This window comes from Aspergillus melleus (assembly GCF_016097325.1).
Source record: "Aspergillus melleus strain CBS 546.65 chromosome Unknown contig2, whole genome shotgun sequence".
Classification (NCBI taxonomy): domain Eukaryota; kingdom Fungi; phylum Ascomycota; class Eurotiomycetes; order Eurotiales; family Aspergillaceae; genus Aspergillus; species Aspergillus melleus.
The window spans coordinates 6,005,048-6,026,743 of NW_025763371.1; the positions used below are offsets into that span (position 1 = coordinate 6,005,048).

At 49.1% G+C, this 21,696-nt stretch overlaps 5 protein-coding genes across 5 annotated transcripts; all 5 read left to right on the forward strand.

The window, feature by feature from the left end:
* Positions 1 to 13,224: 13,224 nt before the first annotated feature.
* On the forward strand, positions 13,225 to 15,406 carry LDX57_004932 (uncharacterized protein). The gene has a single exon (XM_046086611.1). The coding sequence runs from the start codon at positions 14,095 to 14,097 to the stop codon at positions 15,262 to 15,264; it is 1,170 nt and encodes a 389-aa protein (XP_045942576.1). The 5' UTR covers positions 13,225 to 14,094; the 3' UTR covers positions 15,265 to 15,406.
* Positions 15,407 to 15,710: 304 nt separating this feature from the next.
* LAS1 (rRNA-processing protein LAS1) lies at positions 15,711 to 17,151 on the forward strand (the record flags this gene model as incomplete). Its single annotated transcript, XM_046086612.1, has 4 exons — positions 15,711 to 15,830; positions 15,900 to 16,039; positions 16,149 to 16,625; positions 16,686 to 17,151. The coding sequence occupies 4 exons, from the start codon at positions 15,711 to 15,713 to the stop codon at positions 17,149 to 17,151; spliced, it is 1,203 nt and encodes a 400-aa protein (XP_045942577.1).
* Positions 17,152 to 17,521: 370 nt separating this feature from the next.
* Positions 17,522 to 18,921, forward strand: GLO2 (hydroxyacylglutathione hydrolase; the record flags this gene model as incomplete). The annotated part of the gene is made up of 9 exons (XM_046086613.1): positions 17,522 to 17,546; positions 17,653 to 17,740; positions 17,823 to 17,894; positions 17,963 to 17,996; positions 18,053 to 18,263; positions 18,392 to 18,483; positions 18,552 to 18,686; positions 18,739 to 18,765; positions 18,838 to 18,921. The coding sequence occupies 9 exons, from the start codon at positions 17,522 to 17,524 to the stop codon at positions 18,919 to 18,921; spliced, it is 768 nt and encodes a 255-aa protein (XP_045942578.1).
* Positions 18,922 to 19,285: 364 nt separating this feature from the next.
* On the forward strand, positions 19,286 to 20,190 carry LDX57_004935 (OBAP family protein; the record flags this gene model as incomplete). The annotated part of the gene is made up of 3 exons (XM_046086614.1): positions 19,286 to 19,502; positions 19,605 to 20,069; positions 20,156 to 20,190. The coding sequence occupies 3 exons, from the start codon at positions 19,286 to 19,288 to the stop codon at positions 20,188 to 20,190; spliced, it is 717 nt and encodes a 238-aa protein (XP_045942579.1).
* A 721-nt stretch (positions 20,191 to 20,911) lies between these two features.
* Positions 20,912 to 21,526, forward strand: LDX57_004936 (putative mitochondrial inner membrane protease subunit 1; the record flags this gene model as incomplete). Its single annotated transcript, XM_046086615.1, has 2 exons — positions 20,912 to 21,271; positions 21,347 to 21,526. 2 exons carry the CDS (start codon positions 20,912 to 20,914, stop codon positions 21,524 to 21,526), a joined length of 540 nt encoding a protein of 179 aa, XP_045942580.1.
* Between the last annotated feature and the right edge of the window lie 170 nt (positions 21,527 to 21,696).

Sequence of the window (21,696 nt, forward strand, 5' to 3'; positions counted from 1 at the left end):
TTCAGCGTCACGGAGGGGGGAAGCGAAAAAAAAAAAGGAATCAGGAGGACTGCGCGAGGGAGGGGGCCCAGCATAATAGTTCGGTAGACACACTGGAGAGAGTTAGTCAGGAGTTGGTGATACAAGCGAAGCCGGGGGGCCGATAACTTTTTACCAGGATGGGCCTCAAGACGCAAGATGCAGATGCAGACGCAGACAGGAGGTCCTTTCTCAGTTGCAGATCTGACCGGCAAATCAGAGCGAATTTTGACGAGATCCCCAGATGGGCGAACCGCCGATGTCAGGCCAAAGCTGCAGGCGCCATCACAGTGCCCGCTTACGATGGGCCTTGCAACTTGCAGTGAAGACGGCCCCTTTGTCCACTTCTTATGCCTAACCGCCGGGCAAGTCCTACATGTGATGGAGCCAAAAATACTACATGACAATAAAAGAGGGCAAAACTCAATAAAAACCTCAAAACATCCCACCACCTGGATGTACGCATTTCCGGCCTAACAGGGGGCTGCATCAACCCCCGGACAGGAAGTCGACTGACGACTTTCCTAAGCGCCCATGGCCCTTGGTCGTAGGTATTATTAGAAAATCTAGACATGGGCCAACGGACAATGTCTTGCTTTAGCCTTTAGCATTCTCTCCCTGATCTCCGGTCAGTCCAGTCCCAACCAGAATAGCATCATAATCCTGGTGCCTACATACATACGTAGTGAATGGGGTAGGACAGTCGGACTAACTGTGGCTGTGGCATGAAGGAGAGAAGGAGACGACCGCATTCCATCCTGGCAACCCTAACAGCAAGTGAGACCTCCCTTGTCCTGCATACGCAGTTCACTCCTCTACACTTACGGAGGACGGGAGTGCTACGTACTTCCTTAGTGCCGTCTGCAGTATGCAATCTAGATGCTCCATCTTTTGCCACTTGATCCACCGGGTGATCTGTGCATTCTCTTTCCCCCTCCCTTGCTGAGAAAATGAAAGAAAAATTCCCCCCTGAATAACAAAAAGATAGGATTGTGTCATGTCACATCTCGGTGGGAATCTGCAGTGACCCGAGATGGAATTCCAGCCACATCGAGTATACTACCGCTTTCAGAAGGGAAATACGTGGTCAATTTACGTGACTTCTAGAAAACTCCAAGACTCCGTAACTCCATCCTTCAGGATCCGGTGATGCTCCGTTTTAAGTTCAGATAGGTCATTGCATGTACGGTGTAGCATGTAGAAGTCATCGACCCCACGTCGAAGACCGAAAGGATGTGACCGCGACCGAACCCATAAGCAACCATAGCCTATTCCGTTGGTTACTCCGTAGACTGTAGGACTTATGGAGGATCACACTCCGCTAATGTACGGAGTAGATTCAATAAGAGAAGCCCCTGCGGTCGGCGTTACATCTATCGCTTCAGCCGAAGATGTGAATCCACGCCCCCAAGACGCGACCAACAAGTTAGTAGTTAGCAACGAGCAAACCGGAATAGTAGCAGAGTGACTGATCATCCCGGGCAACGTGCCAGCTTCCCAGCCACCGAATATTTGGGGCTCCACAACGCCCACTTTTTGCCCCTCGTCCAAGACCATCACTTGTCTAGACCAGGAGGAGTTTAGTTGGGTATGCGATCGCTTGGTAGACTCAGGACTCTTAGCAGTTAGCGCTGGTAGTTTACACCGGTGAAGGCAGTAATAACTGGTAATGATTGTACATTCTAGTAAAATACCCCTAACATTCTCCCGATGATGTACAGTATCTATGAGCATACCTACTTGACAGCAAACAAGCTGCAAGAATAGTCGAGATAATAGGCATACATTTTAGTTTTTTTCGTATAAAATATCTATACGTGTTCAGATCATCTGTATGATGTAACTGTTTGACACAGGCAGAGCGGTGCGGGCTTCCGCATAATTGCAGCGACAACATGTCCCGAGCTAGGAGTGATGATACTAGTTGCATGGTACTTCTATTTGTTGGACTATATCTACGGAGTAACTTACCACGAATCATCTGCACAGTAGTACCTTATTACCTGCGCATGCCCCTTCGCAGCGGACGCTTTGATAACTAACCTACCTAGTTAGCTCACATTGTACTCCCAGCAAGAGTCAAAGAAGTGATCCAGACTCGATAGATCCATGTTTGTCAGTCAAGGCTCTAGGATTATGTATACGGCTGCCTTGCTTCTCCGCCTCTCTCTCTTGTTGGTGGCTGACAATAGGTTATCCAGGCTATCCAAATAGAAATCAATCATATCCGCAATCTCGTTGCCTTCACACGAGGCTGTGTTGGCGTATTTAGGCGCCTGCCTTTTGATGCAACGATATGTCGCAGCAACGAGGGATAATCCCGGTTGGTAGGCTGGGGGTGTCGGGTGTACTTTTCTTCAGCCCAGGGATAGTCTGCATGTCTGGACCGGGACGCCCGCTTGCTTCCTCAGAGGATCTTAGAAGAGGTCCAGGACAGGGATATCGGACTTTCCCGTCCTACAAATCTCGAAGGGTCGGGGACATGGCAAGATATATGTTCCCAATATGATTGGCCTTGGTGTCCCTTGCTATTCCTTCTGTGTACGCGTGGTGATCCTCCCCGGCGGCAATCGAAACCGGAGCTGTTGGAAAGAGTCAGCCGGGCATTTTCATTCCCGGCTGCAGAGTTTATGTCTCGCTGCGTACTGACATGGTGCTGAGCAACTTATGTGGAAGAGAAGGCTGGCAGTAAGGGACATCTATTACAATGTCAGCGTAGACTCCTTCGACGGCATCAAGCTGCATCATCACAGACCTCTCACAGGTACACAGTCTTGAAACTGATAATGTTTGCTGCATAGTTAAACGCCACATACCAATGGCAAAGCCCCTTGGTTCTTCAGGTGAGCCAGCGAAGCACTGTGCATAAAATAAGCCTGGATGTACTGCGATGCTGGAAAACCTTGCGCCTCGCCTCGCGGGGAAGGGTTTCCCTCGGGGAGTACCAACAGAGAGGAGACCCCAATGCAATCATATGGATGAGGCGACATCATGTTTCCATGTGTGTTGCAGTGAGCTGGCATAATATGGCTCTTTTTAGTATCTAGCAGAAAATCTCCGATTGTGTGGTAGGCCGTGCAAGGGGTAGATATGCTCAGATAATGACCGATTATATATATTCAATGATGCATGAGGCGTATGTAAATCAAATTTCACGGTCCGAGTAGGAATGAGAAGTTGTTTTGATATTCCCGACAAGATCGAAATATCCCCTAAATGATTGAGTTACAGAGCGAGTAGTAGAGCTATGAAGCAATCTGAGATGCCAAACAATCAATACCAGATACCACCGTCTGCGGGGATTAAGCCGTACAGGGAATAGCGTGTTTTGGAATGAATTTCGGATCTGAACTCTGAGATCTCTAGACACCGACAACAGACAGATGATACTATTGATACTATGGGCAGAATATTCCGAATGAGTCTGCAATAGTCAATAGCTATCTGTAGATACTCACGGAAAACACTGCATATCTTTTGTTCATACGATGTAAGCAAGGGCAATCAAAAGCAGCCACCGACCGGTGTCGCAGAGTCGCACTCAACTCCGAAGCGGAAATGACACCCCATTCTCCAATACCACTCGGTATCCACCGTACGTCATCCATTACCTATCAAGTATCAATATTGAAAGCAGTGGAGCGATCAAATTGGCGGTATTGCGCAGGTTTTTTTTTTTTTTTTTTTTTGACTCAGCCATGTGGCTTTACTTTTCCCGGCCTCCAGTCCCGGGACGGGACAGCCCCAGCTAGGCAGGACTAGAGACTTACTCCTCCGTAAGGCGCCCCAATGCCATGGCTATGATGGGACCTGCAACCACCCATGGAATGGACATCGAAGGTGGGAGAATCCGCGGAAATGGAATGGTTGGTCTCTCGGCCGATGATGGTGCCAAAGCCTAAAAACTTTGATCATCGTCCCTCGCCAGTCGCCTGCCGCGGTTGGTCTCCATAACTTGCCTGGGACTACTCCGTACGGTGTACGGAGACGATGCGCCGATACTTTGCCTTTCTGAGGAGGTGTGATTCTTTTGCGAGTCGTTGACCGCCCTTCCGGTTTGAGACTTGAGATGGATTCTGTAGGATCATTCCCCCCCCCTCCCCCCACACCTACACACCATTGACTAGGCGACCACGGTATGATCCACCAGCTAAGGGGAGGGTTTCTGGTTTGACTTTTTGCGGAATATTTGGAGAGGGGGACTTGTACATCAGGCTCTGATCCTTGATCAGTTATGGAATTAGTGCTTTGAAGTTGTTCAATGGCCACTCAGGGCTAAGGACTCAATGGAATCCTACGCCCCTTATTTGATCGAGGGCTGGAACTGACCCACCAACGGTCAGACAATCATTATTGGCGGTGATTAGGGTGGATCGATAGCTGTATCATTGCTGGTATTCAGGATGCATGATTAGATTTTACGTATTATTCGACATGAGTGTGTATACGCCGGGGCTGAAAGAACAGGCCGTAGTACGGAGTAAGTAGAGGGATTTAATCAAACTCTGCTGACCAGAATCAAGGAGAATCAATATGTAGTAAGACATTCTACAAGTTATCGTACAGTTACACCGTACACAGTACATGCCCCAGTCTCCACTTTGATCTACCGTGACACTGCAGCCAGGATCTTAGTACCGATCACTTATGGAATGGTCGCGCTCTTTTTGATTTTTTTTCTTCTTCCTTTTTATCAAGTCATGTTTGCCTGTTTCAGTACGGAGTACATAACACATAAAGTGGAGAACCCCTCGACCATGTCCATCACTCATCAAACATGGGTGATAGTGCATCGTCATCATCGTATTCCCTTTCCTCCTGATAGTCCCGTCCGGTCCCCTCAGCCGATCGCCTCAATAACGATAGTCGGGCCATTATTGGACTCTGGATGGGGACATCAGAAGCGGGATCCATCCGAAGACAAAGAACGGACATGTTGCACCAACGGCAGGAAGGATCAGATCGCTAGGAGTAAATAGGAAGGGTGGTGGTTAATTGGCGAAGTGAAACGAATCCAAGTCCATCCAAGTGCTTTCGTATCCAGGATCCACGTTCCCTCTCCTCCCTTACTAGGTTCTCCTCTTCAAATGTTGGCCAACTGCGGAGTCAATCTAAACCGGCGATATTAATCGGCGCGAACACGCTATTCTAGTTCTACCCGTCGGCCATACGGAGTAACCAAGTAATGGGCTCGAATTCGAAGCGACCGGCTAGCAAAGCCCCCCCTACCTAAGTCCCAACGCCGGCCAACTTACGAGCGGTGATTGATGTGTGCTGCGCCATCCATCACCCACGGCGATACGCCGCTGCATAGGCTACCTTCAATATGTGAATTCAGATGATGCTCCGACCTTCGTACACACACGATCATGTGGCTCCATTTATGATCTCTCTGCAGCGGTAGGTGTGCGCACCCTGCATGATTCTCTCTCCTCCTTTGCCCCCCCCTGTCCGCCGCGGCTGCATGTCTGGAGAGTCACACTCGATCAATAAGAATATTAATAACCAACCCGGGTCGGATGCCCTGTGCACTAAAATCACCACGGGACGGGATTGGCTTTGCTGGTGCCATTCTTGGGCAGTTGGGTATGGATGGAAGGAAAGGGCTCCGTAGAGATCCAAACTTGGCGTTTTAGATTCATATCCATCATTAGTTTGTGATACCTATTATTCTCCTACACAAAGAATCTTTACATGGTCTGTCCTACTGGACCGAAACATCCCAAGTCCTAACTCTCTGGTTGGCTGACATGCAAAGGATTGAACCTAAGCACTGGCCACAGTTAGTGATACCATGGCTTTTTCTTAGTTCCTGCTAACAACTAGTAATGTGACTAAGATATTTATTTTCGACATTGCTTTTTGTCTTCCCTTTTGTTGCAATCTGAGTTGTACAACCAGAACGTCCAACTAACTAGTCTAGAAGTGCTGTGCTACGGAGTACGTACTGCTACACCGACCAAGGGAAACCAAACATCGAGCCGACTCCCCCCCTTTTTCTTCGGTATGACAAGAACAGCCTTTATCGGTCTTTATGCATGCATGCATGCATGCCATTTGACTCATGGCTAGCTGCAGCTAAGGCCCATTCCTTCCCCTCTCTCTCCCTCCCTTCTCTTAGACTTTCTCCCTCAGACCGGAGGCGCCTTGCCCTGCCTGTCTGTCTGCCGTGCCTTGTCTCGTCTTCAATTCAGGAATCTAGATCCGATAACAGACCCATCGGATGTGGATTAAACATTTAAATTTTAAACAGAAGAAAAAAGAAAACCAAACGGAGTTTAAAGTGGCGGAATTACGGAGCAGAGCCCAACCCACCCAAAAAAAAAAAAAAAAAATAAGGCTAACCGCAGTCTCCGAGACGACACAAAGTCACAAGCGTCAACAACAGTGGGAAAAATGCCACACTGCCAATAATAATAGAAAAAATAAAAAACAAGGACTAGGACTAGCTAGGCAGGCAGGAGAGAATCTTGCAACTTGCAAGCCCTGCCATGCGTGACCCACTCGGGTAGTTTTTTTTGTTCTCCGTAGGATTCCATTCCTCCACGCAACCAGGTCTAGGGGACCAAGACTCCAAGTGTCTTGCTTGAGCCTGGATCCGTTTTTCCAAAATGACCATTGACCAAGGAAAAGCTCAGACACTGGCACCGATCATGGGTATCCGGCAGGGCTATCATGACTCGAAAGTTCGTATATTTGTGCTACCAGTGCCAACCTACCAGCCCGCTCCTAGACCGAGCGAGTGGACGGAACTACGGAGTACTACGATTAATTAATGTTGGGAAATCACGAGCGCAGTGAAGAGTACCATACTCTGCTGTCCTTGGAATAAGTAAACAAAGCTAAAACTTGATACTGCAAATATGACCGCCGGCGGCGTGGGTGGCGTATTTTGTTCTGATTGAATGTTTGTTTATTTTCGTAGCATAATCAAGTAACTACTCCGTAAGATAGATGATGGCACAAGTGACAGTCCATCCAATCCATCATGCGGCTTAAACGCCCAGATTCTAGAGTTAACGTCTTCTCTCAGTACGGGCACTCCAACATGTGAGACTTGTCATAGCTCACCAATAGAAACCGTCGACGCCAAATCCTGTTCTCATGAGCCCATATCAGATCCCAGGATCCAGCTCCTTCCCCTACCACGGGGCAAGACAGGCCCTAAGAAAATAGTGGCTGATGACATGTCACTAAGGCAAGCCAAATCGATTAGCGCGGAATGAGTAGGACTTTTTTTTCCCTTTCCAATTTTTTTTTTCTTTTTCTCGTTTGGCGCCACCGTCTTTTCTTTTTCTGACTCCTTCCGACTTAATTATTCTTCCTATTGTTTGAGTGGGATGTGGGCGAATCTAGACTGTTTTCGGACAGGGATTTATTATCCAAGAGCACTGAATCCGATGATTATTGGGAGGACAGGGACGGATACATACTCCGTACATGACCTCAAATAAGTTTGGAGGGATTCTGTGGAGCACGGACATTTCTTGCTTTAATTGGTTTTTGATGCAATTTAATCTAATCATCTTGAAGGATGGATGTTTTCGAATTTCCTTAGGTCTTACGGAGTAGGATGCTTTCTCCTCTAGAAAGAAAGGCTAAAACAACAGGAAGCATACTCCTCAAGCCAATCAACCATGGATACATTCCTGGTAGCCTTGAGTTGCAATGCCAATTTCAACCCCCTTGTCCATAGCAGCCAGGCGAGCGACCGGCCCCCAGCTTAGAAAAATCCCTACTCCTCCCTACTACTAGTTAACTAAGTTAACATGGCTGAAAAACTTTCCCCGAGGCCAATCCTTCTCTTGTCTCGGACAGCGACCGCCTTTTTACGGAGTACGTCGCTTGCTCGATTGAGCCGGGTACATTAGTCCTAGGTAGAACGGGCGGATTTGGTCGGATAATTTGCGGTCTGATTATTAATATGTACATGCCCCTTGTGCTTTCCGGATTGGGTCGTTTTATGTCCATTTCTTGTTTTTTGGTCGGTCGGCATAACTAGTTATGTACTGTATGAGATAAGTCGGTTTTGGTGGTCAAAAACACATGCGTGCTCTACTTGAGTTCCCTTGCCTATGTCCATGTACTCCGTACAGTAACATGTCCCTCTGATTGAATCAATAGCTTGGTCAAAGCGGGAAAGTGACCTACGAGGGGTCAAACCCTGGAGAAGTGCTTATACTTCAGATCCCGGGATGGGGATTGTTGGGTATGGACTATGGGTACTCCATATGGAGCAGTTAGACTGTTAGAGTGGCGATGACACCTTGTGTTACTGTCTGGATAATCTAACTTTCCGATAATAACTACAGATAATCTATCCCGCTTGATCATATAGTGGAGATCAAGAAGCCACAGGTCATACACCGTGTACACTGTACGGTGTACACAGTAGACTGGGTCATATAATTGAATCCTTCCTACGCCGCATCGGAGCAATGATACCTAGTTACAGACACTCCAGGCAGGTGTGATTAGTCTTTCCAACCCCCCCCCGTCCCAGTCAAGTACCTAGCTATGTGATTACGGTGATAATCCCCAATAAGCGCCAGACAAGTTCTAGCCTGTCGCTCGGGGCTGAAAGGCACCGTGACCATGAATGACCATCAACGCTTTGGTCCATGTCTCGTAAACGCAAACGGAACTGCGGTTCTTTGTTGGGAAGGATCGGCAGCTTGAGGGGCGCGTGTGTCAGCCAAGGGTTAATCAAGCCAAAGAATTGGGGGAGGGTCAGGGTGCCGACGATGACGACGTAAGTATGATGGGTATGGAGAAATAGTCACGTCGAAATTCTATGAAGCCAACAGTAACAGTCAGAGTCTAGACTACTGACTGCTCCTTCTCCCAAATCACAAGTTCACAACAGAATACAGATACTCCGTTGTGGCTGGAGATGGCTCCGTCCGCGAGTACACCGAGGCGAAGCGGTTGCAACTTGGCTTGCAAGAATGGAATGACTCGCCCGCCGCCCACTTGACGGACTGTTTTGTTTAGTTAGCTTAACTTACCTCCTGCTTGGTAGGATCCCTGTTCCTGGGCCTGCCGCCTATCTTTAGTCTGTAGCTAACTTGCGTAGCTAGTTGAGACTAACCACTCGGTAACTAAGGGGGGAGACAGAACAAAAGTCGCCGTAGGGATTATTAACTAGTTAGGGACAGTTGAGAATCCAGAAATCCATAACCAAGACTAGCAAAATTGGTAAGACTAGGAGTAGGAAAAGAAAAGGACCCACCATGGAAATGGAACTTGACTTGACTTGTCTTGGGACCTGACTTCGTTCCCTTTCGGCCCCTGGAATCATTTTTCTCTGGAATTTTTCTAAGACCGGGGCTAAGATGCCCAGTGCCCACTGCCACCTGTCCGACCCAAGAGGTACACAGTCAATTACGTCCGTAAGGAGCCCCTCTCTCTCCCTGGGCCCTCCCTCCCCTGCGCGGGCTCTCCTCTAGCGTCCCCCCAAGTGGAGCTGCACATGCGTTCCCGGTCGTCTCCTCCTGTAATCTCCGGCCTCTGATTTGTAGACCGATTGATTGATGATCTCAATTGTCCGATTTAGTCGCTGTCGATGATGTCGATTACTGGTGTCGCGCGGAATTTTAATTTCGTTTCTTTTTTGTGTCCCTCTGGAGACTACCTAGGTAGCTAGGTGGCTGTCTGGTGTTACATAAGATGGTCGGGTTGGTGGTCTCATTCTTTGAATCGTTTAGATTTTTTGGTTGGCGTTCCTTTGATCCAGATGGTAGACACTAAATGCTGTACTCCGTAATAAACCAACTACAGTAATATGTACATTACTCCGGAGATGGAGTATGGACCAGGAGTAGGGCTGCCTCTGTTTCCTAATTTAACTGAGATATTCTACCTGGTATTCTCCTCCCCGACGAACCCGGGGTTTGGTTCTGAACTCGGCATGTATCAACGTTCCAGCGATCCTTGCCGGTATGATAGTTAGTCCATTATCCTCATTATCATCATCATATGCAATCTATCGCAAAATACATGTAGAAGTCACCGGGATAAGCAAGCGCCCATCTACATCATGAATGAAGCACCTCTACGAAAGGTCCTCCAAACAAAGTAACAAACGGGTCACGCCTCAGGTGCAGTCGCAGACCGAAAGTCGAACAGTGAGCGGGCTCTAGCCTCTAGCCGCTATGAACTAATTGGCCTAGTGAGTGATTAAAAAAGGGCCGTGGACATGGTTCTGGGAATGGGGAATGGCCGAGGTTTTACGGTGTACATATTTAAAACGGAGGTTGTTTTTTTTTTTATTGCGTTTAGTTATGCATTGGCCCCTCAGCCTCTTTGCCGATTTTCACTTGTGATCCGATGTGATTATATACTATTCCTCGGTCGGTCTCACCTGGACCTACTCCTACACAGTGGTATGTAAATATACAGGATACAACGCACGGGTCAGTGCGATTGAGACTTGGTAGTACAAGGTAAGGTAGGTTTGTGGTTGTTGCAGGCTTGCAGCTGGACTGGTCAGAACCAAACGATATCCCCTGTATCTGGTACTCCGTAGGATTTTCTTGGCCGCCGCCGTGTTACTTAGCCACGCTGGGCGCCCGAAAAGAAAACCTAGGGAATTGAGGGTTTGAAAGTTGAAAGCAATCCCTGTAGCTTTTCTAGTCTTGATCCCCACTCTATTGGATGTCGTAGAGTCTTGTTAAATGACTTTCTTTTTGTTGGGGCCCTCGGCCTCGGGGCAACATAATGTTTCTTATGCGCAGTTAGTATGGAGCATGGAGCACGGAGTACTAAGAGATGAGACTAGACTAGACTAGACTTTCTACCGTCCAGGAGTTCCAAGTTGTCATCTTTCTAACGAGCTAGCCGAGGCTCCCGTTCTCTGTTACAATTAATTATTCCCGTCTTAAACGACACGACCATCCGGACACTACTCACTAGGGTCGCTACTCGCTAGAGCGAGTTTGGTGGCAATTTTGTCCAAGACCTAAGCGGTGTCTGTCGGGTGATGAGTTAACTGGGATGCCGACACCGATAGACATGATGATGCTTATGAAACATTGAACCCCACCTGTATATTAACTTCTTAAGATACTCCGTGGACGCTAAACGGCCAAAGAGAATCGTGATCCTGAGGGTTGACTAACTTCCATGTCAGGAGTTGCTGTATATAGTATACACCGTACTCAGACACAGTACACACCGACGTGATCCAATAAAGTGACACACGGAGAAAAACGACGATCCTAACGGAGTCGATCTTCACGACTGGCGAAATCATTATCTCATCCGGGAGGACAGCAGCCGATCATCATAATGAATAGTTGACTCGGAGTATGGACCATGGAGGAGAGGTGCTACGTAAATATTTTAAAATTAGATCCTGCATTCTTCAAGAATAATAGAGTTACCGGTAGGGCCAGATGGAAAGAAACGCTTGGCAACTCTTGGTCCGGTCGAGAGTTTTGTTTTAGAATAAATAATAAACAATTAAAAAAATGTGGAAAGTTACTAATACCGCCTGATCTGGCCCGGCTCATGACGGGTTGAATCCAAGTTACATCAAGTATTGACTCACTTACCTGGTTATGACCTGTGATAAATATGAATGGTAGCCCTTGGAACGGGGAAGTCAAGTACGACTTAACTAAGACCTAAGAAGAGTTCAAGGATGATACAACAATACTACATAACAGGGTAATATCCGGAGACAGATAAATGAACGCCCTGACCTACAGGTACTCCGTAGAATGGCCCCAACGGGAGCGGTAGGACAAGGGGGAAAGAAAGCCAAGAAGGTGATACAAAGACAAGGATGGCGGGATAAGCGCCGGCGAGCCCGAAAGGAATCGATCGGAGGATATCATGACCCTTGTTCTGTCCCCTTGTCATATATCCCAGTCGGATTGATGGGGGCATGGGAGGAGTCAAATCGCGGCGTAATGCACTCGGTCTCGTAGGTAATGAAATGGAGTGTGGTATGGTCCTTCTTCCTAGTTTCTACCCCCTACTAGGACTCAATCTGGAAACCTTGCTCCGTCTGCCTATCCGGACATAGGTGTATATACGAGAAGCCCACCGTGGGCAACGAAAGGAAGGGAAGACAGCCCTGGGAACATTACATTATTGTAACCCTTGCGTAACGGGCGTTGTGACGCGTTGGAAATGGTGAACTTGTGGGGACAATCAACGGAGTGACTCGAAGGGGTGGAGGGGAACGAAAAATGAAGTTTGGCCCATCCACAGGGATTTGTGTCTTTTTGACGATCGGGTCGGATCGTGGGTCAGAACTCAGAACTTTCCACCTTCGTTATGGTGTACGGTGAAGTCGTAACCGACTGTACCGCGAGTCCGCGACATTCCTGCTTCCTGGAGGGGAAGTGTGCCTGAATATGACTAAGCCCTACTGAGGGGGAGAAAAAAAAAAAGAAAAATCAAGGTCGCACCAAGTACTGCTTTGGCTAGCACCTAGCAGTCTAGCACCTATTGACTTCGTACACTGTAACTGGAGACTGATCACAGCGCAGGATGACGAGCACCAACTAGCCCCTCCTGAACTGCGGACAGGAAGTACACGGTACTTCAGGCCGCCAGGAGTCACAGATTATTTCACAGCTGCTATGACTATTACAGTAAGGTAAATGAATCATGGGCGCCTTGAGCTTTTCCCCCCCTCCAGAGGAAAGACACGACCGAAAAGCAAGACGCGACTAGACCCGTAGACCATGGGGCTCTCACACGGGCCTTACTGAACTTTAGTTTCGGCATGTCCCAGTTCCATTTCCATCATCCTCCTGGCTGGAGTGTCAGTTCCTTCCCCTGGCCGGCCAATCACCTGCCCCAAGAGCCCTTATTGCCCTTCAGTTGGAGTCACCTCAATTTCAAACTAATTGCTGATTGCCAATGGGTCTGATCATCCCCACCATCGACATTATTCACTGGCTCCCCACCACCACGGCCAACCGCCAACAACCACCATTCCCATGGGTCCCCGGCAGTCCAGGGATTGTCGCTCTTACGGAGGAGAAAGTAAAACTCAGAGCTAGCTCAGGTGGTGAATTGTAGCAAGGAATTTGCATGATGGTGATGGTCCTACTTATAAAAAGGAAGAAGAAAACAAAGACTGAAGGAGGAATATAAAAAGAAATAAAGAAGTATAAAATTGTATCGATTCCAATGAATAAAATGAATTAATTGGGTACAATAAATACAGAAGAGAATAAAGAGGTGAAAACAAAAAAAAAAAAAAAAGAAAAGAAAAGAAAACGAAAAGAGAAAAGACCAGCCAAGTGGAGCCCAGAAAGGCATCGTGTGGCATGGGCGCATCTGAATCATTTTCCATCCTTCCTTCCTGCCTTCCTGTGCCTTCCTGCCCTTTCCTTAACCGTCCGTCGCCTGGGCCCCATTCTCCACCACCGCTAGGCCCCTTTCGTTAGTGTCAACGTCGTCGGGTGTCATCCCAACGTGTGTACAGTAAAATGGGATCGTGGAGCTGGGGCGGATGGTAGATCAAGCAATGCGTTCCACTTTCGTGTATCACTCCCCCTAGTTCTTGGGTCTGGGTTGGCGTAAATTCTAAATAATAAAAATTAGAAAAAAAAAAATGAAAATCGAAAAAGAAAATCATAAATCATAAATAAAATCAAAATCATATGGAACATGCCTGATTTAGGTAAATGTCCTCTCCACTTTGCTGCCGGTCCGTCAGGGTATGTTACTCAACTAGGCACTGGGGAACTCTGCTACCTACTTAGGAGGAGGCACTTGCTTCCTGTACCTTGCCTCAATGCCTTGTGACCCTCTCACCCCTGTGTCATCTTGGAATAGATAAGTCTCGAATCCCGATCTTATTATTGCATCTTGCATGCCTGCAGTTATCCATGGATCCTATCTGCATTTAATCTTCCTTATAACCTCTGCCTTCACTTGCCCACACCTCTTCCCTCTTCTTTACTCTTCTGCCTACTACTTTCTTCTGGGTGCAACTATGTTCATTCGCAACGACCATTGTAACCCCATCTCTTCTTAAATACGTGACTCCTCCTTCAATCAACCTTTCCTTCCATCAACCATCCGACAGCCTTCTCATCTATCACCGTCTCAATGGCCGACTGCTGGCAACCTCAGCCCTCGTGGGCTGGCTCTCACTGGTATCAAGGCCAGCCAAGCCTACGCTCATCGACCTTCCGTAACCTGGTCTCTGCCTTTCCACGACCTAGACAGACAGGTCGAGTGACGAAACCCCGCAGCGCCGGCAACAGTCCGACCTATACTGGTAGAAGGAGGACAACGGTGTCCAACAGCTCACCAATGTACCGTCACCTACCGACTCAGGACTACCAAGCGCCGTATGATCCAGCTCTGCTGGCTGCCGCCTTTCACCGAAGCACGGCTACTCGACCAACTAGCTGGCACCCAGCGTCGCTAGGAACCGTCACCTACCCGGAGAACTTCCCGACCACTGCTCAGAATAACATGGGAGTCATGGAGATGGCGTCGCAACCACTGGATATTTCACCTCCCGTTATGACGAACGGGAACATGTTGCAACCATATCCGCTATCCAATATCCCGATGTCGAATGATCCCTGCTTCCCTGACATGCAATACACGACGCCGATTCAACAACCATCGTTCATGGAAATGAGTGCCTCGCAGGTGGATCCGATCGCATGGGATACCAACGAAGCTCACACGTCAAGCATCAACCAGCCCATGTCCGATAACTGGGCCTTCGACATGATGTCAATGAACAACAGCATGCCCTCGGCCGATGTGGGAGGATCCGGTTACGCGAGCGCACCGTCATCCGGTTGCTTATCTGGCCCTTCCACCCCCGACTTCCTCCCCATCCAGCAGCCCGACGATAACTCGCTGCCATTGTCCGCCGCTCCCAAGCCGAAAGTCGAGGAAGAACTGGTCGGAATGGGTCTTTACAACCACCCTGAATCTCTTTTTGAAACATCGTTCGAAGGTCTGCCGGGCAAGGGTCTCAAGTTGGAGGAGACTTTTACGCCGTCTGCGGAGAATGAGGCGGATGACACCAAGGATGCCGAAAACGAGGACGATGACGAACAAGAAACCGGCACGGAACAGAACCCTGCTCACATTCAGCCGTCGCTTTACCAGCCCGTCAAGTCGACGGGAAACATGATGCACAAGTCATTCTTTTTCGACGATGACGACCTCGATCAGCATGCTGTTCCTGCATCCCAGCAGATCTTCAACCTGGGCAGTCAGCCTTGCATGAATTACGGATATGGATGGATTTAATCTGTCCGCGCGCAATCTTTTGCTTGCTTCTCTTTGTATTTTGATAGCTTTCAGCGATGCATAGCGTGGTGTTTTTGAGTTTTATGGCGTTACTTTGTATGAATGGGATACCCAAGGATGGCTGTCTGAACACTTTTTTAGCTCTTAGACTCAAGTATTAGAAACTTTTGATCAATGTCATAACAACAAACGATGGCGATTCCACCTGAAATTGTTTCCTAAAAGCCGGCGAGGCAGACCCCGAAGCGTAATATTCTCATATGGGCGTAAGTGAGTCTAAGAGTGATGGGAGAACGGGGGACGCGGGAAGAGTGGCCGAGACCCGGAAGGAAAAACTATCCACCGGCCATAAAAATCGCAGCATACGGACTACAGTACCAGCATGACCCTCGAATGATATCCCCCATACCGGTGCATTTCACCATTTCTCATAGCCCTGGACCAAAATGGCGAAAGTAATATTCTCGCCCTGGAAGGACCAGACGCAATTAGTTGCTGTGCGCAACCAGTTCTATCCTGCTCCGTCCTACGATGGGCCGGACATGCGGTCCAAGGCCTGCGCCACGGTAACATCATAACCCCCTTCTAGATCTTCTCAATCGGTGCGATGAATGTTTGACTCACTCGCGAAAAAGGTTGAATCGTGGAAGCTGCGCGGGAACTTGCCCCATCCAATCGAAGCCACGGCTCTATTGACCGACGCCATTCTGCATGATGATTCTTTCAAAAACTCAATCTTCTCCATCCGTGCCACTTACTCTGCTGCCTTTTGTCGGTAGGTGCTCTTTCTCTTCCTACTGGTTCTTGTTTTCCTGGTCTGGAAGAGACTCAGACTCAGACTTTATCGGAGGGAACCTGACTTGATCTCTGACATGTTCATTCAGATTCGTGACCGGCCTGGTCGACTCGAAACTCCACGGCCAGCGTAAAACCATGTTCCAGAGAGCCGTGGATCTTGGGTTACCAGCCTCATTCGTGGAGCTGCGACATGAGGCCACGCATCGTGAGTTGCCGTCGCTCATTGTGCTGCGCAATGCTGCCCAGCGTTCCCTGATGTGGCTTTGGGATTACTACTGGGCCAAGACGGACGTGACTACTGCGTTTGGGCCCATACCCGATGTCGCGAATGGCGTGGCAGGCGAGGACTTGGATCCTGTTTATGCTGCTGTTCGGGCGAGTCTAGATCCCCTACTAAAGGACGAGGAGTCGTCCGAGCCGCCGCAGAAGAAGAGGAAGGTCCAGCAGCGTTTTTCGTCGGTCGCGACGCAGCTGGTTGCCATATGCAAGGATTCCGAGCAGGGCGCGGTGGCGCTTTCGAATGCTTTACTGGAGGAGTCGGTCTTGGTGCCTGCTGGGGACATGTACGACCCCCACCCTTCTCGAGTTCACGGGCGATGCGATATGCTAACTCATCGAAACAGTGTCGGTGACTCCCTAGCCGACGCTTTCACAAAATGGGATCGCTTCCTGCAGACCATCACGGAAGACTATCCGGCGTTCTTGACGGCGCTGACGGAAGAAATGATCAATATTATCGCGTTCACGGACGTGTCGAAGGCCAAGGAGAACGGCCGTTGCAAGGGGATCTATCTGTGGCTGGACCACATTTTGAGGTCGTCGGAATGGGCGTCCCAGAGACGGCTGCTTTCATTTGCTTATATCTCGGCTGTCTGTCAGGAGAATACGAACCAATGGACGACACTGCTGAAGAAGCAGATACCCAAGGGGATTAATGAGGTGCCCCAGCTATCAAAGAGTAAATTGGTTTCCGGCACGAAAGAACCGGTGACAAGCGCAGCAGGGACGAATGATGATTTGAATGAATTGAGGAAATTCGGGTGGGAAATGGCAGACGCATGGAGTAGTCGACCGTTAGGGATGGTATGATCCAGAGCACATAAAATAGAACAAGATGTACCTATCGATATTTCCCACACCATCTATCAAGATAAGGCAGGAACGCCCAAATCTCTAAGGCATCAAACCCAGCCACAAGGAGATAGCCTGCCGAATAAGGACTAGCGCGCACCACAGTCACCAGCGCGTGGCTGACCCCAAGCCCACCAGCCTCCAGCCTATGAGGTAATGGCCATATCAATCCAACCATCTGAACGGACTATCAACACCCCGCATCTGCATCTGCATCTGCGCAATCCCCATGAGCTTCACAAGAGCCATTCAATCCTCCATTGGGTACAGTGTCCGAAACAAATCCCGTCTCGCTTCTACGCATCTACCCAGACAAGTCGCCAGGGCCATGCATGTTCAATCGATTCCGATGTGTAAGCTACCCGTGCATTCATCGCCTATTTGTCATACACTGGATGTGTCTTTTGTTTTGTTCATGTTGTTCGAGGTGTTGACGGGCTCGATGCTGACTATATCCAGGGACTGGGAAAGGCAATAACTATGCCTACCTGGTGACTGATGAGCCGACGAGGCAGTCTGTGATTATTGATCCGGCAAATCCGCCTGAGTATGTTGACGCTCGCGTACTACCGCTGCATTGACCGGCCACGGGAAGCATCAAGAAGCAAAGCTGATTGTATCGACTGTAGGGTGATCCCGGAGCTGGAAAAGCAACTTCAGGCCGGAAAGATTGATCTCACGGCCATTGTCAATACTCACCAGTATGTTACGTTCTCTCCATCTACGGCTGAAAAACTCATGAACAAGTTCAAACTAATAAGCCTAAAAGCCACTGGGACCATGCCGGCGGCAACAATGAACTGGTAACTATCACGCATACTTTGAGGGAAGACATAGTCTCATAACACAAAACTTACAGCTCGACAAATTCGGCAAACTTCCCGTCATCGGAGGAAAGAACTGCCAGTCTGTCACGCAGACCCCGGCGCACGGCGAATCGTTCAAGATTGGTGAGCGTATCTCCGTGAAGGCGCTGCATACCCCGTGCCACACGCAAGATAGCATCTGCTATTTTATGCAGGATGGGGAGCAGAAGGTGGTTTTTACGGGTGATACGTTGTTCATTGGAGGTGAGCCCGCTTTCTGTTACACTCTTGAAAAAAAAGAAAAAAAAAAAAAAAGCACATGCGAGCCTAAAGCAATAAGCCCCGCCAGGGGAGAAGACTGGATTTCAATGCTAAACAATCTACCTCTCCAGGATGCGGTCGGTTCTTCGAAGGCACAGCCCCGGAAATGCACAAGGCTTTGAACGAGACTCTCGCGTCTTTGCCTGATGATACGAAGGTCTATGTAAGCTTTCTTCTTTAGATTCTACGTGTGTACGATCGAGCAGGGCGAGCTAACTAAACCCTACTCAGCCCGGTCACGAATACACCAAAGGCAATGTGAAATTTTGCATTGCCGTGTCGCAATCCGAACCGATTAAGAAGCTGCAGGCGTTCGCGGACCAGAACCAAGAAACGCAGGGTAAATTTACGATTGGTGATGAAAAGGTATTTTCATCTTGCCCCCTCTGGTTGGGTTGTTTATTGACGAGGAGTATAGCTTCATAACGTGTTTATGAGGGTGAATGTAAGTATCCCGATTCCTTCATCCGATGTATGCGCGCCTGTTGCAGGATCTGATATATTGATGTAACCTTAGGACCCCGAGATTCAAAAGAAGACCGGAAAGACGGATCCCGTAGAGGTCATGGCCGCGTTGCGGGAGATGAAGAATGCCATGTAAGTGCGTGAGTGTTTTGGTGGCGTTGGGGTGTGGTTATGTAGTTATGGGTGCAGAGTAGCGGGCATTTGCAGGAGCGGTTTCGCTGTAATCAGCTAGGTCACTAGGTCATGAACTTGGCCTTGCAGAGTCATTATCTGGATCTTCACATATCCTGCTTGTTCCTGATTGGCACCGTAAATCTCCATCCAGTAAGGTAGACTAGATATGCTTGGACATGCTCTATCATCGTGACGTCAATCCATCTTTGTACAACAACCACATCAACAAAGTCGTATAAAACAGCTGCCAAACCCACTCCATCCCCATTGACAATGCTCATCTCTCGCAACTACTGAACCAGATACCTGCTCAATCTCAATCCAAAATGTCCGAGTCCGAGTCCAAGTCCCAGTCTACCTCCACCGACCAGGGAGGCCCCCCTCTATCTACCAAAAGCCATGTCCTTGAGACAGGTGCCAGCATAACCCAGGACTTCACTCCCGTCAAGCAGATCTGTGCACATTTGAACGCGTTCCACGTCTACGCGGATGATCCGACTCGGTGCGTCGAGGCGAATCATTACTGTGCGCATGTTTCGGAAGGTGAGTATATCCATCCATTCCTACAATGCCTACATGCCTACATCATCCCCCCCGACAGTATAACAATGAAACCTCGATACTAACGCTACAAAACCAACATAGATGTCCGCCAATGCCTCCTCTACTCCTCCCCCTCCGCGAACGCCAAGCTCCTGGGCGTCGAATACATGATCTCGCCGCGTCTCTACAAGACGCTGCCCCCCGAAGAGCGCGCGCTCTGGCACACGCACGAATACGAAGTCAAAAGCGGAATGCTGATCATGCCGCTCCCCAGCACGGCGCCGGTGCCGTCGGCGGCGTGGAATGCGGCCGAGACGTCCGAAATGAAGGACGTGGCGCCGCTGTATGGCAAGACGTATCACTTCTGGCAGGTCGATCGGGGAGATGCGGTGCCGATGGGGGCGCCGAAGTTGATGGGGAGTTTTGTGTCGGATGAGACGGTGAAGAGGGCTTGTGGGGAGGGGGGGATGGAGGCGTTGTGTGAGGAGAGGGATCGCAGGTTTGGGGTGGATTTCAAGGAGAAGAGGGAGTTGAGGAAGGAGATTGAGGGGGTGGAGAGGCATCCTGGTAAGTTTCTTCCTCTTCTTTTCTTTGTTTGATTGTGTTGTGGTTGGCAATGGGTGGTTGGATTCATGGCTAATAATGATTGATAGATGCCGATGCGATGTGGAAACAGAATGACAAGTGAATTGTATTGGAACGAACAAATTGGAGATCTCCGCGGTGCACGATGATATGATTGATGCCTATGTCTACAATAGTTCTAAGAATGTCTCCCATCGTTACCACTCAGCATCCCAGTCCCATAGTTAAATGGGGTCCAAGCTGAGCTATCGTTCAGGGAAAGCGATCACCGAAGTGACCACAAATGTCAATCTTGCTTCACTGTCCACACTCGCGCGTTCTGGTGTTTAATTTCGGCAACGACGAGCTCTAGCAATTTTAGAAGCGGTTGATGATGACAACGATAGGTCTTGGTTGGTGTAATGTAACACCTTCCATGTGTACGGTGTTCTATGAGGGGGGGTCGTAGCCGAAACCTGTAGACGCATAAATCTCGAGGTAGAGGCAGACCGGCGAGATCAGAGAGCCTTGAAAAGGGGATCAAGCATGATCATGGTGTCGACTGTTGGATCCTTGAAGGACACGCGAACTGCATAGACAAAACACACTCAGCCAGTGAAGTGGTTGTGTTGTCGCACGGTGCAGAGAGAGAGAGAGAAATAAAAAAGATTCCGCACAAAAATCCGACTTTTTAAAGTGACCCCCACGTGACCTTCCCGGAGATCCACCCGATTCCACCTCCGAGCAGCAGTAAATCATAGTTAGACGGTTAGTTAGTAGCAGCACCAGCAACACCTCATACCGCTTTCCACACGAAATGCTCCAAAGCTAGTCCCTACAATCTCATGGAACGACTTTTCCGAGCCGGCCTTCGAAAGGCTACTCCCGGCGCCGTCTTCCGCCTTACCCTGGACGGCCTGGGTCTCTTCTGCGCCTGCACGTTAATCTGGGAGCATCTGATCACCGTGCAGCTCAGCGAGGGGCCGTCGATGTACCCGACTTTCAACCCGCGGGGCGACTACCTGTTGATTTCGCGAGTGCATAAACACGGCAAAGGCATTGAGGTGGGCGACGTGGTGCGATTTTATCATCCGACGTTTTTGGGTGTCAATGGCGCTAAGAGAGTCATTGGCATGCCGGGGGATTTTGTCTGCCGGGACATGCCGTTCAGTACGGAGGTTGGGAAGGAGCAGGAGATGATTCAGGTATAATTGGAAGACTTTTCGGACTACAGCTATGGATTTGAAGATATGGCGGCTAATGATTTGGTTGATGGATAGGTGCCTGAAGGTCATGTGTATGTGGGTGGTGATAACCTGCCCTGGTCGAGGGACTCGAGAAATTACGGGCCTATTCCGATGGGCCTGATAAACGGGAAAATTATCGGTCGCGTCTGGCCGCCTTCGAAGATGCAATGGGTGCGCAACACGATGCAGCCGGCCCAGCTGTCCGAGGAATGACTCGCCTTATCTTGTCTTGTATACCTATAACGGAGTCTGGAGTTCCGACTGGAAGTTGGGATCTTGTTGGGAATTTGTGCATATTCATACATATCAATTGTACAGTACATAGCGAGGACCGAATGATAAAAACACCAAGAGACGAAAAAAGGGAAAAGTTGCCGATGAGC